The sequence below is a fragment of the Gastrolobium bilobum genome, unplaced genomic scaffold, assembly GCF_033153095.1.
Source record: "Gastrolobium bilobum isolate Gb01-03AN ecotype WA unplaced genomic scaffold, APGP_CSIRO_Gbil_v1 utg43723, whole genome shotgun sequence".
In the NCBI taxonomy this organism is placed as follows: domain Eukaryota; kingdom Viridiplantae; phylum Streptophyta; class Magnoliopsida; order Fabales; family Fabaceae; genus Gastrolobium; species Gastrolobium bilobum.
The window spans coordinates 11,757-27,879 of NW_026899130.1; the positions used below are offsets into that span (position 1 = coordinate 11,757).

General features: G+C 35.4%; 1 protein-coding gene across 1 annotated transcript; it reads right to left on the reverse strand.

Moving 5' to 3' along the window:
• Positions 1-506: 506 nt before the first annotated feature.
• On the reverse strand, positions 507-1,670 carry LOC133287523 (uncharacterized). Its single transcript, XM_061485152.1, has one exon. It carries the CDS (start codon positions 1,668-1,670, stop codon positions 507-509), a length of 1,164 nt encoding a protein of 387 aa, XP_061341136.1.
• Positions 1,671-16,123: the final 14,453 nt, after the last annotated feature.

Below are 16,123 nucleotides of genomic sequence, written 5' to 3' on the forward strand. Positions count from 1 at the left end.
TTAAAATGAAAAATACATTTCCCATATCTTGTTTTTTTCTTCTACTCCTTCATGCAAACATAATTTCTTGATGTATTTAAACATATATATCAATCAGCTCCAAGCAATTTGGCCATAAGTTAAAAGAAATTACAAAACAAGAAGGTTAACATGTGATAGACATAAAGAAATGGAGGAGCTCCCAGTAGCATAAACACAAAACCAAGCCTTAACCAAACGCCTGACCATTTGGACATTTAACATTTTAAGCCTAACCACGCATCAGGTATTTGTATCATTGATATAACTGTGACTATAATAGAAAACAAGAAAATACCAAGTTTCAATCCTGGTCTAGACAGTGCAAGACAATAATTTTGAAGGAATACAGAAACAATTTGATAGGGTTCAATAAATTAAACCAACCATTGATTTAATAGCATAATTTTTTCTGAACACTACATGCCACTAAGATAGATTCAGATTCAACTATCCTCATACAGATTTCATAGATGAAAAGATTCCTTTTAAAAAAATTCCCCAAACTTTTGGCCCTCATCCTTCATCTTTCTCAGATATAGCTTTAATAGCTGCGAAGTTTCCTCCTCCCCAAAGCATTCAACAAATTTTTGCAAGAACAACTTCTCAGAAACAAAAAAAGGTGTAAGTAAGCTGGCACTCTCGCTTCTCAAACCTTTGGATAGAAGATACTGGACAACCGAAGCTCTTGGAATAACCCTATTCTCCAAACTATAGCCAAAAATCCCAGGTCCTTTGACCAAGTAAGAACTACTCCAACCTAAATGATTAACCCAAAATCTCATCACCCTATTGATTTTATCATTGGATATTAACATACAGTTGGGCTGCCTCCTAAATGCTTCCAAAACTGTTTCTTCAGACCACCCCCAGCTCTTGTAGGTATCAATTTTATCATTCCACTGGGATTTGCTTATAGATCTTTTGGCAATCAGTGCAACACCAAAGTGTGTTTTGGAAGGATCAAATCCCAGGTTTGTCAATTCCTGCACCGTCTTCAGCAAATCACTTCTGCAGATTATATGAGGATTCTGACGAAGGATTCTGAAAATGTTGCAACTGGCCACACCATAATCAACGAATAATTTGATATTAAGGGCTGGAATATTGCTATAAAGCAAAGAAGGACAATAAATTATAGAAGCAATGGTCTTTTCATCAGATAGAAGGAATCTATTTACCAAATTATATGCTGGGATTATACAATTCTCAAAGCTTAATTGTAGGAATCTGGGGTTCTTTGTCACAATGAGAACAATGTCAGAGGTAGACGCGCCTTTGGAGAGTAAAAATCGAAACTTTGGCAAAACCCTTTCGTTGGTATTGCATGAAAGGAGCCACGGTTCTCTTTTGATGATATTGTATATAACTGAGTCTGAGAAACCGTGGTTTCTGAAGAAGGTGAGAACTGAATCGGGTTTATGTGAGGTCTTGAAACGAACACGCTTGGAAGCTTTGAGAGCAGATTCTGGTGAGAACCCACAATTGTTGATGAGGTAGGACACCGCAAATGAGTGTTGATCTGAAGCGCTCGTGCTGCAGATTTTGAGAGAAAATGGGAACAGCGAGTGCGGCAAAAGAGGGGCAAATTTTAGGGTTGTTGATAATCTAGAGATACCAAAACCTTTTTGACGGAGAAACGCTTTCAACATGGTATTGAGATTCATACAAAGATTTTAGAATCAATGAAGGATTTTGTGGCAAAAAGGAGGATTCAAATTACCGTGTTTATGTTGTGAGAACAGTGACATACCCTTCTGGCGGAAGGAAGAGCAGAGTGTAGTGTTATACAGAGGAGTTTGTCTGAGTAAAAGAGAGAGAACTGCGTAAACCGTAAAGATGAGAAAAAAAAAATTAAAATATTGCTATTTTAATAAATAATTATTAATATATAAATATTTTGAAATTATTTGTGAATTTATTGTACTCATCCACATTTAAATTAGGCGTGACTATTCACACTTAAGTTAGGCGTGAACGCCTAATTTAGACATGAAACGTGACACATAAAGTTAACAGTTTAATCGTAAACTTCAGAAGACTATAATTTTTTAATCGGATATTCGAATCAGGTAATTTTTTTTATTTTACATAACTTTTTCGAGATCTACGCAATGACACCGCATTTGACATATTTTATCTCTCACAAACAAGGTTCGAATTTGCAACAATAGTACTATATAAGTGTTTAAACCCAGAAGCCTTTGAGTTCTTTTCGAATCAACATCAAATAGTCAAAGACAATCTTCTGCCTACTAGAACCTTTATATCACTGTCCTATGGCTGTGTTCTTATCACTGTGAATTTAGACTTTATCTTTTAAGTCGTATTCTAAAATTAAAGATAGCACCAAAGTGGATTAGTCAATCTATAAATAAGGATACTTAATGTCATATTACAATAAATACTTTCTACCAAATGTTTGAAAAAAATACTGTACAAGATTATTGAATCGCAATATGTATTATGTATGGTTCGACCAATTTTTCGTATCGAGAGTCATATCAAATTGTAAAATACAAAAATATAATAAAAATTAATTAAAAAATATATAACTTTTTTTATGACTTTTATATAAGTTACATCCTTCTGAAGTTTCGAAACGTCTCAAATACGAAACAATGGCTGGGTCTTTATGGATGAATTCGTTGGAAGCTTATAGTCTTTGAATGGTTTTGGAAAATAAAATCTTTCTTCCTTAGAGATTTAGAATATTTATTTAATTATTTCATTTATTAATACAGATTTTTCAGATTAATTTTTGAGTTTAAATTACAAATCAAATATTTATTTTCTTTTCCTTATTAATAATAATTTGTTTATTTTTTATTTAATATAAATCGCAAACAAAGTTATTATCTTTGTGAACGAAGTTATTTAAGTTTTTATTTCCCAACACTAACAAAGTTAGATGTTTGTTTTTTGTAATAATTTTTACAATTTCAAGATTTTTAAAAAGAAACTTTGTTTGTTGTTAATTCGAAAAGAACTCTGAGACTTTTAGGTTTAAACGCTATTATAATACCATCGTTGCAAATTCGAACTGTGTTTGTGAGAGATAAAATATGTCAAATGAGGTGTCATTGCGAAGATCTCAAAAATTTATGTGGAATCAAAAAAAAAATTACCTGATTCGGATAATTTAGTCAAAAGTTATGGTCTTACAAAGTTTTACGGTTAAGTAAGTTGACTTTTTTGTGCTACGTGTTAACTTCAGACGAGTCACGCCTAAATTAGACGTGAATGCCTACTGAGTCACGCCTAACTTAGGCGTGAATAGTCACGCCTAATTTGGGCGTGAATGAGTGCAATAGGTCCGTAAATACTTGTAATTATTTATTAAAATAATAATATTTTAATTTTTTTGCCCATAAGGATATTTATCTAATTTTGTAAAATAAAGTACTAGGCTAGTTGGATAGGTTTTTTTTTTAAAAGCTATTTTTTTAAGAAAAAAGAAAGCACTTTTCATTTTAAATTTGTTTGGATGTCTGCTTTTAAAAAAACAGAAATTATAAAAAAAAAATCAAAAATCTACTTTTTTTTAGAAGCTAAAAATTTTAACTTTTAAAATAAAATAAAAGTCAAAAGTCAAATATTTTTTCAAAAGCTAAATATTTTTATAAAAATATAAATAGCTTTAACTTTTGTATAAAGTACTTCTAAAATAAGGAAGAGGTAAAAATTATTTTTTCTAGAAGCCGAAGAAACGGGCTCTATGTATTATCTGAAAAATAAAGCGTAAATAACATTATTGTTAATATAAAAAAATTTCCGAGCATAAAAAAAGTGTAGTTAAATAATCTAACTCTTAATTACATTATTAAGTTTGTAGGTTCTTTTAAAATTTTAAAAAAAATTAAAAAGGTATAATTAGGTGAAAGGGAATTTAAAAAAGTTAAAAAATGAAAAGTGGGGATAAGAAAAAAAAGGCAAAAAAAATTAAAATATTACTATTTTAATAAATAATTACAGATAGATGGCTAATTAATAATTATTTTTGAATCTGTAGCAGTCATTCACGCCCAAAAAGGGCTGGACAATTCACGCCCAAATTAGGCGTGCTCTCAAGGACAAGCGCTTCTTGATGCTCTTTTATTAGGTTTCTCTTGATTGTCATATGCGCCTCTTTTTTTTATTCAAATTCTTGCTTAACATACAACTTGTTAAATGTTACCTATTATCCATGGACCATTAATTGAACCTGAGTCTGAACTTGAACCCTCGTTATAAGAATCTTGTTCCCTCGGATGATCCAATCAATGTATGTGTAGTGTGGAATTTCTTTCCAAAATAGAACAAAATCGTCACCTGCATGTACGAAATAAAACAAATTTACAAAAAGCTGCGAATATAAACGTATATTTCATTGTTTACTGACAGACCTTTTGAAATTTGCGATAACTGAGTGGACGCGACGTCATGATGTTCCTGGACATGAGACTCCCCCACAACATTATATTCTAGGATTTGAGTTTTAGCAATACCACATCCATCATCGTTGTCTGAAGCGCTAGCATCCTCAGCAAGAAGTTGATCTTCCATTGCAATATTTTCATCATCGTCATCATCACCGTAATCTTCCATAACCCAGGTAGGGTCATTTTCTCCTTCGACAGACAGATTAACAACTGGAGCAGCAGATGATGATGCATTATGTGCAAAATTGAAATCAACTGACCTCATTGGTAAAGCAACATCCTCTGCTTCAGCAATATCCACGTATAACTCTAAAAAATCTTTCCTTGACTGGTTGAAAAATTCTCCAATTACCATTTCTACGTCTTCATCGTCAACAACTTGCATACTAATGTATTGTGATTCACACCATATTCTTGCAGTGACCATATTGATAGATTGCTTACCTTCAAGCGCTAATTTTTGATGAATTTTTTGATGTAGTTCGCTAACTATTGAGTTCCACATGATACGTGTTGGCCTTTTCTTGCCTTCAAAAATTACACCACGTCGACCTTCCATTTTCCTACCATTATAATATAAAACAACACGAACAAAATCAGAATGTGAACTCATTCTTAACTATATTAATAAAAAACACAAAACAGAGTAAGCATAAGCAAGTGAGACTGTATCGAAGACTAAGAAGTTATGATGTAGAAGAGTTATGAGAATGTGGAGATAGTAGGTGTTTATATAAGGAATGTGGGTGCCAAAATGCCAATCACGCCTAGATAAGGCAGGAGAGGGGGTTGAGTCACGCCCAAATGGGATAGAAAAATGAAGTAATTCACGCCTTCATGGGGCGTGATTATTCACGCCTATATTGGGCGGGAATGACGTGACATTCAGGCCTCATTTGGACGTGAATTGTCCAGCCCTTCTTGAACGTGAATGACTGCTACAGATTTGAAAATAGTTTTTAAACAACCATCTATCTATAATTATTTATTAAAATAGTAATATTTTAATTTTTTGCCGAAAATAAAGTTAAGATATTTCAAATAAATATATTTTAATATGATATATCGGATTAAATTTATAATAATTTATAGTTGTTCTTACGTTGAAGCCTTTCCTCCGAAAAACACATTCATTTGTAGTTTCAATTCTCAAATGCGATTTTTTCTCCAAATTGCCTGGTAAGGTTCGGTGTGGCCCCGATCGTGAGCTCTCTTTTCGTATGAATTCTCAAGCAGAGTTTGAAAATTTTTAAAAAGAGACAAAATTGTAATGTAAATATTTTTTTAAGTTACAATTATTTATATAAAAAAATAAAGTTAATATTTACAACTAAAGATTTCTTTAAATTATGAAAGGGACATTAAATATAGGACTAAATATTTAAAAACAATATTCATTTCTAAAGATTTATTTAAATTTAAAGGGAGGAGCTAACGTTCTCACTGGTCCCTTCCTTGCTCCACCATTACTCCAAGACTATTGGCTTAACAAAAGGTATTCTAATTTTTTCGTGTAGGTGCAATTTCAAAGGGTCACTATACTTTATTATTAAATGGTGAGTCTACCTATATTTTATTCTTGATTTTTCTTTGCTAAAATGTTTTGCATAGTTTTTGGAATAACTTACTCTTATGACGCGTGTGAGGCCTATACTCTAGAAAGCTCAAAGAAGAAAAACACAAAGAGAAAATGCAAATAAAGGAAAATATCAATTTAAGATACTAATCCACTATCCACCGGTAAATCTTATAAATAAAAGGTAAAATCTATAAGTTTATATACCTATTCTCTCTATTATTATGTTGTCACTGTATACATTGTTGGTCTTCCTCCTTCAATGCTAAGTCTAAGCCTATTAAGGGGTTTTCTAAAAACCCTAAACCCTATATTCCACCTCATATATATATTCATTAGTTGTGGGTGGAGGCAAGGTAAGAAGATTGAGAGAAAATTATTTGAGAGAAAATTATTTGAGAGATTTGTGAGCAAAGCTTTGAGCTTTGTATTTGAGAGATCTCTAGAGAGAGTTTGAGTGAAACATCTCTAGAGAAGTTTGATTATCACCATTATTGGAGAGGTTGAGTTAACCACCACTTTGGTGAATTTTGATTCTTTGTATCCATTATTTTCATAGTGAATGTTTGAACTGGACTAGGTCCCGTGAGTTTTTACTTCTTCATTGGAGAAAGTTTTCCCGCGTTAAAATTTGCTTGTGTTCTCTCTCTCCTTTGTGTTTTTCATTTTTTTCGCTGCGCTGCCCGACCTTGTGAAGTTCAGGCCGAGGTAATATTGCCGATATCCGAGATACAGGATCTTGTTGACTGACTTCCGCAAAAAGGCTTGTGAGCCGAGTTAAGGGATCCGAGTTTCCAACAGTGGTATCAGAGCCCGGGTTTGACGGATTCTGAGGGAGACGAGATGGAGACCAGTGGTATAACCCATGACAAAGATATGTTCAAGCTGACCGCAGACAATTTCACATATTGGAGACCGATGATGGAAGATCATCTCTACTGTAAAGATTTACATGAGCCCATTATCCTTGATAAGAGACCGACAGGCAAAACCTATAAGGGGTGAGAGATCCTGAGTCGTAAGACGGTAGCTACGATCAGAAAATATATTGACAAAAGCCTCTTTGAGCACGTGTCCGAGTTCACGAACGCGTGTACGAGTTGTGGACGAAGCTGGAGTCCATGATTTAGAAGAAGACTCCCAGGAACAAAGCACACCTGGTTCGCCGACTTGTGAAACTCGAATACAAGGATGACATGAGCATGATTGAACACCTCAACACCTAAAAAGGTATTGTTAATCAGTTGTCTAAAGCCGAGATGAAAATTGATGTCGAGATGCTGGCTTTGCTGCTGTTGAGCTCGCTGCTAGAAAGCTGGGATACTCTGGTGGTGACTTTGAGTAATTTGGCTCCAGAAGGAAAATTGAAGATGGATGTCGTAACAGATAGTCTCCTGAATGAAGAATCAGCAGAAGAGAATGAGGTGTTTCGAGCACATTTGAGGCCAATGTTGCTGAGAACAGAGGAAAATCTGACTCCTGAGGTAGAAGTAAGAGCCAGGGTCGAGATCGTGACAGACGAGGAAAGTCCAGAGGCCGATCAAAGCCGAAATATGAGTTGAAGTGCTTCTATTGTGGGAAGATAGGGTATAAGAAGCTAGACTGCTAGACTGTGCAGAATGACGAGAAGAACGACTCTGTGAAGCCGGATCAAATTATTCCCAAGAAGAGGGAAGACAAAAGAACCATTGCAGTGGCTGCCAACTCGGATGCCGAGATATTCCTCCTTGGTAAGGATAATTATTTAAATGTTGCATATGATGACTGCACCTGGATTTTTGATTCCAGTGCCTCCTTCCACGTTACTCCACACAAAGGTTTTTTCTCCTCTTACCGAGGTGGTAATTTTGGAGTCATAAAGATGGGAAATCAGGTGACCAACAAGATTGTTGGTGTCGGTGATGTGACCCTGACCACGGATGTTGGGTTCCGACTTGTGTTGAAGGATGTGAGGCATCTACCTGACATATGTTTGAACCTAATCTCGGTAGGCAAGCTTGATGATGTCAGGTTAGTGAACTATTTCGGTAGTGTTAGATGAAAGCTGGCCAAGGGAAACTTGGTTGTTGCCCGAGGTAAGAAGGAAGGCTCCTTGTATGTGATGCAAGGAAAGATTAATGACGGAAAAGCCAATTCTGTCTGAGATGGACCTAGCTTGGAGATATGGCACAAGCGCCTCGGCCACATGAGCGTGAAAAGGCTCCAAATCCTGAACAAGAAAGGATTACTGACCAGGTTGAAAGGCCAAACGTTGGAAAGTTGCATGCACTGCCTAGCTGGAAAGCAGCACCGATTTTCTTTCGTGAAATCGGATCAACCCAGACGATGCAGGTATATTCTTGACCTCAACCATATTGATGCCTGCTCCATGTCGGAGAGATCCCTTGGAGGAGCTCAGTTTTTTGTTTCATTCATTGATGATCATTCCCGTAAAGTGTGGGTATATTTGTTGAAGTCTAAAGACCAGACACTCCAATTCTTTAAAGAATTCCATGCAATGGTTGAAAGGAAGACTAACAAGAAATTGAAGGTAGTCAGATCTGATAATGGTGGTGAGTACTACGTCCCATTTGATGAATACTGCAGAGCAGCCGGGATCCGACTTGAGAAGACGCCCCCCAAGACTCCACAGTTGAATGGACTGGCTGAGAGGATGATTCAAACTATTGAAGAGAAGGTACGAAGCATGCTATCCAATGTCAGGTTACCGAAATCATTCTGGGAGAAGTAGTCAGAATTGCTGTTGACTTGATCAACCTCTCACCATCACGACCACTTGAAGAAGAAATTCCAGAAGAAGTCTGGACAGGTCAGAAAGCGGCCTACAATCAACTGAATGTATTTGGATGCCGAGTTTTCGTGCATATCCCTAAAGATGAAAGGGAAAAACTCGATGCGAAGACTAAATAAGGCATTTACCTTGGTTCGCTGAGATGTGAGTTCGGGTTTCGACTTTGGAATCCAATCAATAAGAAGATAGTGAGAAGCCGAGATGTGATTTTTTATGAAGATATGACTATTCATGACATCTTGAAGCCCAAAGTCCGGGTTACTGTCAGACGTGAAGAATTCATTCCTCCTCTTCGAGCTGAAGCAGGGGGAGAAAATCAAGAGAATGAAGAAATTGATGACCAGCAACAAGATGATGATGACCAAGATACTGAGGTTCGAGTTGATGACGAGATCCGGAATGAGAATGATGAACCGGGTTCTCAAGCTGAAGAACAGCTGAGATATCCTACTCGATAAAGAAGACCCTCTACGAGGTACCCATATGATGAATGCACCGTTATTGTTAAAGACGGTGAGCCTCGGAGTTATGATGAGGCTGTGACGAGCTCAGAGAAAGAAGAATGGAAAAAGGAAATCCAAAACGAGATGAAGTCTCTGCACGAAAATCAGACTTATGAGCTGATCGATCTGCCTGAAGGAAGATGAGCTTTGAAAAATAAATGGGTCTACAAGATTAAGAACGAAGAGAACGTGCAGAAGCCGAGATTTAAGGCCCGAATTGTAGTGAAAGGCTGCAATCAGAAGAAAGGAGTAGACTTCGACGAGATCTTTTCTCCTGTAGTGAAAATGACCTCGGTCCGAATAGTGTTAGCCATGGCGGCTTCAATGGACCTCGAGGTAGAACAAATGGATGTGAAGACGACATTTCTTCACGGTGACCTTGAAGAAGAAATATATATAGAGCAACATGAGGGGTTCTGAGCTCCAGACCAAGAAGACTTAGTATGTCGGTTGAATAAGAGCCTCTATGGCTTAAAGCAATCACCTCGGCAGTGGTATAAGAAGTTTGAATCATTCATGACTAATCACAAGTTTGAGAAGACTGAGGCCAACCACTGCGTATTTGTGAAGAGGTATGAGGCCAGAGATTTTTTGATTTTGTTGTTATATGTTGACGACATACTTATTGTAGGGAAAGACAAATCGAGGATAGCCGCCCTGAAGAAGGCGTTGAGCTTGTCCTTCGCAATGAAGGACCTCGGCCCTGCAAAGCAGATGCTCGAAATCAAGATTATCCGAGATAGACAAAAGAAGCTACTGTGGCTGAGTCAAGAGAAGTATATTGAGAAGATTCTGAAGAGATTCAGCATCGACAAAGCCAAAACAATGAGCACCCCTAGCCGGACACATAAAGATGAACCAGAAGCAATGTCCGAGATCTGATGAAGACAAAGACGAGATGCTGAAGATCCCGTACCAATCCGCTGTCGGAAGCTTGATGTATGTAATGGTTTGCACTAGACCCGACTTGGCATATGCTATTGGAATGGTAAGCCAATATTTGGCAAACCTCGATAAAGAGTACTGGGAAGCAGTGAAGTGGATCTTCAAGTACCTCCGAGGTACGACCAACTTATGCCTCCAATTTAGAGAAGGCACGGCCGAGTTGCAAGGCTACTCAGATTCTGATTTAGGGGGAGATTCTGACTTGAGAAAGTCGACGACAGGATACATGATGAGATTTGTCGAAGGAGCTATCTCTTGGCAATCAAGACTTCAAAAGTGTGTTGCATTATCGACAACTGAGGTTGAGTACATTGCCGCTACTGAGGCAAGCAAAGAGATGCTGTGGATGAAGAAGTTCTTCATGGAACTCGGTCATGATCAAGACAAGTACGAGTTAGGATGTGACAATCAAAGCGCAATTCATCTTGCGAATAATTCGACCTATCACTCCCGCACCAAACACATTGATGTGAGGTATCACTGGATCCAGGATGTGGTGGAAGTGGAGAGCTCGAACTCGTCAAAGTGCACACTGACCAAAATTGGTCCGACAAGATGACAAAGCTGGTTCCAGCAAGAAAATTTTAAGACTGCTGTGAAGGAGCCAGGTTGATGCTGAAGCCAACGCATTGAAGTCGGAGGGGGAGATTTGTTGGGCTTCCTCCTTCAATGCTAAGTCCAAGCCCATTAAGGGGCTTCCTAAAAACCCTAACCCTATATTCCACCTCCTCTATATATTCATTAGTTGTGGGTGGAAGCTAGGTAAGAAGATTGAGAGAAAATTATTTGAGAGATTTGTGAGCAAAGTTTTGAGCTTTGTATTTGAGAGATCTCTATAAAGAGTTTGAGTGAATAGAGAAGTTTGATTATCACCATTGTTGGAGAGGTTGAGTTAACCACCACTTTGGTGAATTTTGATTCTTTGTATCCATTATTTTCATAGCGGACGTTTGAACTGGACTAGGTCCCGTGAGTTTTTACTTCTTCATTGAAGAAGGTTTTCCCACGTTAAAATCTGCTTGTGTTCTTTCTCTCTCTCTCTCTCCTTTGTGTTTTTTGTTTTTTCCACTGCGCTGCCCGACCGGTGAAGTTCAGGCCGAGATAATATTGTCGAGATTCGAGATACAGGATCTTGTTGACTGACTTCAGCGAAAAGGCTTGTGAGCCGAGTTGGGGGATCCGAGTTCCCAACATACACATACCACCCCTTTGGCTAATGTCATTAGTAACAATGCACAATAATCTGCTACACTCAAATATATATAATCCATAAATATATGAGAAAGTATCTAAATCCAAAATCACTATTCTAATCTCTTGACTAAACATTTCTATCTTTAGGACATAACGCTTACAAAATATGGGTAAGGCAGATTTCTTTGGTAAAAGATGCATGTTTATTTGTGATATAGTACATTAGTACCTAATAAATTTCAATGTCAAGGTTTGTAAATTACTAAGTTTTTTTTTTTTTTTTAAGATGCAAGTGCCTGAGGACTCAGGAGGTACAGTTATAATGTTTGTAATTGCATTTTATCTGCTACTTTAGCTTGTAATGTATACTTTAGGAACTCAATATGATCTACTGATAGATTAAAAGGTTTTTAAACTATCAACAAACTATGATACGCCACCCTATTTACATAATTGTTAAAAACTTTTCACCACAAATGAAAAAAAAAAATCCTAATTACAAGTTACAACAATGATATGATACTTTGTATGGTTTTTTGACCACTGTAGCCCTTATTTAATAATTAATTATCAAATTGACCTTGATTATAAACTATTTCAAAAATTTAACCTTGCTTAAAAATATAACACTAATCTGCCTCTGTTTGACCGTTGACCATCAAACCTACCTGAGTATCTCCCTCTCTACCCGGTATTTTTTAAAAATTTTATCCTACCCGAGTAGTCAAGGAGATACTCTGATATATTTCAAAAATCTGAGAAAATAATTGAATTATTTACTCTAGTAGAGAGGGGACTACCCGAGTAAAGATTCATCTTTATTTCCTTGTTTCTATAAGCATTGCTCAGCGCCATATAAGCACACATTGGGAAGGTAAGATGCTCAAATGTGGGTTTCTTTTCATTTTATTGAAACAAGTGGGTCATATGAAATAAAAAAATTATCATATGAATGATCTTTTAGATTATAACTAGTCTTAAGAGGGACACCGGTTTTACAAGCTTATGAAACAGTGTTGATTGACTGAGTTATTTTGTTTTGATTCATAAGATGGGTTATCAGTTAGAAATGAAAAGAAAAAGAATGTCATGATCAATAATTTTATTCTTTTGTTACTTTACAAATTTGAAGGAAAGGTGCAGGTGCATGTCTATCCCATAGTACAGCTATACACGTTTGAATTGGCTTGTTGCTTATTTTTAAGCATTGAAGACTCTATCCTTGTGTCAAAGCTTTCCTCAAAATTTGATGAATTTCTGAAAGGGATGATTGGATTCCCCATCAACTTGCCTGGAACAAGGTTTTATAGGGCAATGAAAGCTGCAAATAAAATAAGGAAAGAAATTAAAATGATTCTGAAAAAAAGGAAAGTGAATTTGGAAGAGAAGAGGGTGTTACCTACTGAAGACCTTGTATCACATTTGCTTGTTACACCTGACCGTAGTGGAAGGTTTCTGACCGAGTAAGATAAAATTTTCGGAGATGAATTGTTTACCCAACAGTCCTCTCTACTCGGATAAATAATTTAATTATTTTTTCAGATTTTTGAAATATACTAGGGTATTCCCTTGACTATTCAGGTAAGATAAAATTTTCGAAATATATACCGGGTAGGGAAAGGATACCCAGGTAGGCTTGATGGTCAACGGTCAAACATCAACAGATTGGTGTTAAGTTTTTAAGCAAGGTTAAATTTTTAAAATAATTTATAATCAAGATCAATTTAATAATTAATTATTAAATAAGAGCTACCCTGCTCAAAAAGCCCACTTTGTATACTAAGTTTGCAGTGGCATCAGATTAAAATGCTCGTTATTGCCTTGGAGTTTAGACTTCATAACTATACATGACAGTGTTGAACTTTTTCGTGGGCATTTTAGTCACTAAAGTACTTTCTGCCGGGATGGGGTGGAAAAGGAGTCAGAGGACAATTATGTTTGACTTGATTGTATTGTATCCAAGTGTTCATGTAGGATCAATAGCAGAAACAACTTGATCTGGTTCTTGCAATTGGGAAGACTGGGAAACTATAGGAAAACAAACAGGAAGCTAGTGCAGAACAAGATACTTTAGAAGAGCCTAACTGAAAATCCTGAAATTTCAAAGATGCAAAGCTTAGGGCCGTATGCTTCCTTTTGTGCTGTACAATTAGCATCTTGATTTTAACTTTTGTATCCAATAGCTTAAGTTTTTGTGTTGAATTGGTTTTTATATGGTATCAGATTTTTAATATTACAGGATTGATTCCCACTGCCTCTATTTATTAATAATTAATTATGTCTTGTGGAGTTTCTTAGCACGAGTAGGTTGGACATGATGTATTGTCTACCCTTCGAGCCCAATGGACTTTCATGTGAGAAGATATATTAAAAATATATAAAATTATTAGTGTAACCTCATTCAACAATTTAAACTTTTGGGTTGAATTAGTTGTTTATAATAAGTTGTGTTTTTTAATAATGGATTGTCAATGATAGGAGATTATTTATTGTGAACCGAGACCACTATTTTTTAGGTGGTCCCTTAGTGTAAATAGGCGGGTAAAATTAAAAAAAAAATAACTGGAATAAAAAAAAAAAATTAATATTGTAAGAAAGAGCACCAAAAGATTCAGTATTACTGAACCATATAAAATATTTGCCAATGATAGAAGCAGCTTTTGAATGTTGTCAGGTGGATTGACACTGATAGAAACAGCGAGAAATGTTGCAGCAATAGCTACAATTTGTAGTCGGTTCATGTTCTAATTTATTTGAAATGATGTTCGACCTTGTTGATTTATTCATCAACAATGTTTGTTTCTGGTTTTTAATGACAATTTGAGAAGTTGATAAGTTCATGATGTTCAAAAATAATATACTCTAATTTAAATTAACAACATTATTATCTCCTTTAACCCATACCCAGATAAAAGAATAAAAAAATGGAGATAAAAGAAAAATAAATAAGAGAAAAAATAAATAAATAAATAATTAACTATAAAAAGTACTAAAAGAGGTCATTTGGAATATCACCACATCTGGTTACCAAAAAAAAAAAAGAATATCACCACATCCTATGTTGCACCAACACCAACACGGGATATGACACTCTGACACGACACTCCGACACGTTAATTTTAAAAACTATTAAATTTCGACACATCATGACACGTTTCGATATTATATAATATTTTAAATTTATGTAGTGTATATTTAATATTCAATAATTTAACACAAAAATAAAGCTAAACTTATAATACCTATCAATTTTGCAAAGAACATAAGATATCCCAAATATTTATATTAAACTCAATAAAATAGTAATCGTAATCCAAAGAATCTAATAATTGAAACTCAAAATGCAATGCAACGTAACCTTTGAACTTTTTTTAATCTTTGCAACGAGTATGTCGGGAAGTGTCGGAGTGTCGGACACGACACGTCAGGAATTTTGAAGTTTCGGTGCTTCATAGACCACATCCTTCACATATTTTGTTTTTATTTTGAATATGTTAAGAAATTGAACACACAACTTATTAGCCATTTTCCACAATGTTAATAGGTTGCTTCCACTCTATCATAAAATAAAACATGCGCCAATTTAGTATTCATTCCATAAAGTCTTTTTTTAACTACTTTTCCAATAAATTTTTGGCTCATATCTAAAAAAATCATTAAACTATCTCAAAATAGGAAAATTTTAATATACACCCGGCCCACTAAATTTTTTGTGTTCCTTTACCTTTTTTGGTAAAGAAAAGTACTCTTAAACCCTTATCTTTTTCTATATTCCCCTCCCAGTTCTTTTTATTTTTCGTTTTTGGTCAAGAGCATCATACTCCCGGACCATCAAATAATCGCTCCTCAAAATATGTTCTCTCAACTTTTTTAAGTTTTCCCTTTCATTGAATTATTTTCATTTCCTTAAATAAATTAATTATTAAATTTTAATTTTATATATTAGAATAAATTTTAATTTAATACGGGAACATCATTTCTTCCCTTCTCCCTTTTAAAGTGCAGCTCGTAGCTCCATTTCCTCTATTCTTCCTTATTAACTGCTTCTAGAATTGGGAGCTATGAAACCAAATTATAAAACTTCAAATTGGTATAAATGGAAAATTGGAGGCGATCTCCTTGCAGAACAACCAAACAAGCAAAACTGATAAAAATCGTTCTAGCAGCAATGCTGGAAATAAATAGAATAAGAAAAGAAAAAAATAAAAAATACTAGCCTTCAGTAATCAGTATTCCCCCAATTCCCTGACCACTTTTTTTGCTTCAATCATCAATGCCTTCCTTCATCCTTCTTTCCCATGTACATATAACCAATCGAATCTCCAATTTCACTTATATTAGTATATTATACATAATTTATAACAATAGTTATGCATTCTTATATTCTTATTTGGGAAAGCTAGCAATCAAATTTGCTAATTAAGGACATGAAATTTCTCTCACACACACGTGTTTGAAATCCCTCAACACTGAAGGGTTAATTGAGCAACCTTTTTTCAGGAAGAAATCTTTGAATATTATCATCTGAGTGAACTTTAACATGCTCCCCAAGGATCCAATGCTAAGAAATTATACATTGTCACTAGAGGTGGCAAAGAGGCAACAAAACTGTATAATCTCTTGCACACCAGTAACAAGAACTCCCTTAAATCTAAACAAAATAGAAGTTCCCTTA

Bases quoted from the DNA above. Each gene is read 5' to 3' on its own strand.
- LOC133287523 (XM_061485152.1), bottom strand. From the start codon at position 1,670: ATGTTGAAAGCGTTTCTCCGTCAAAAAGGTTTTGGTATCTCTAGATTA.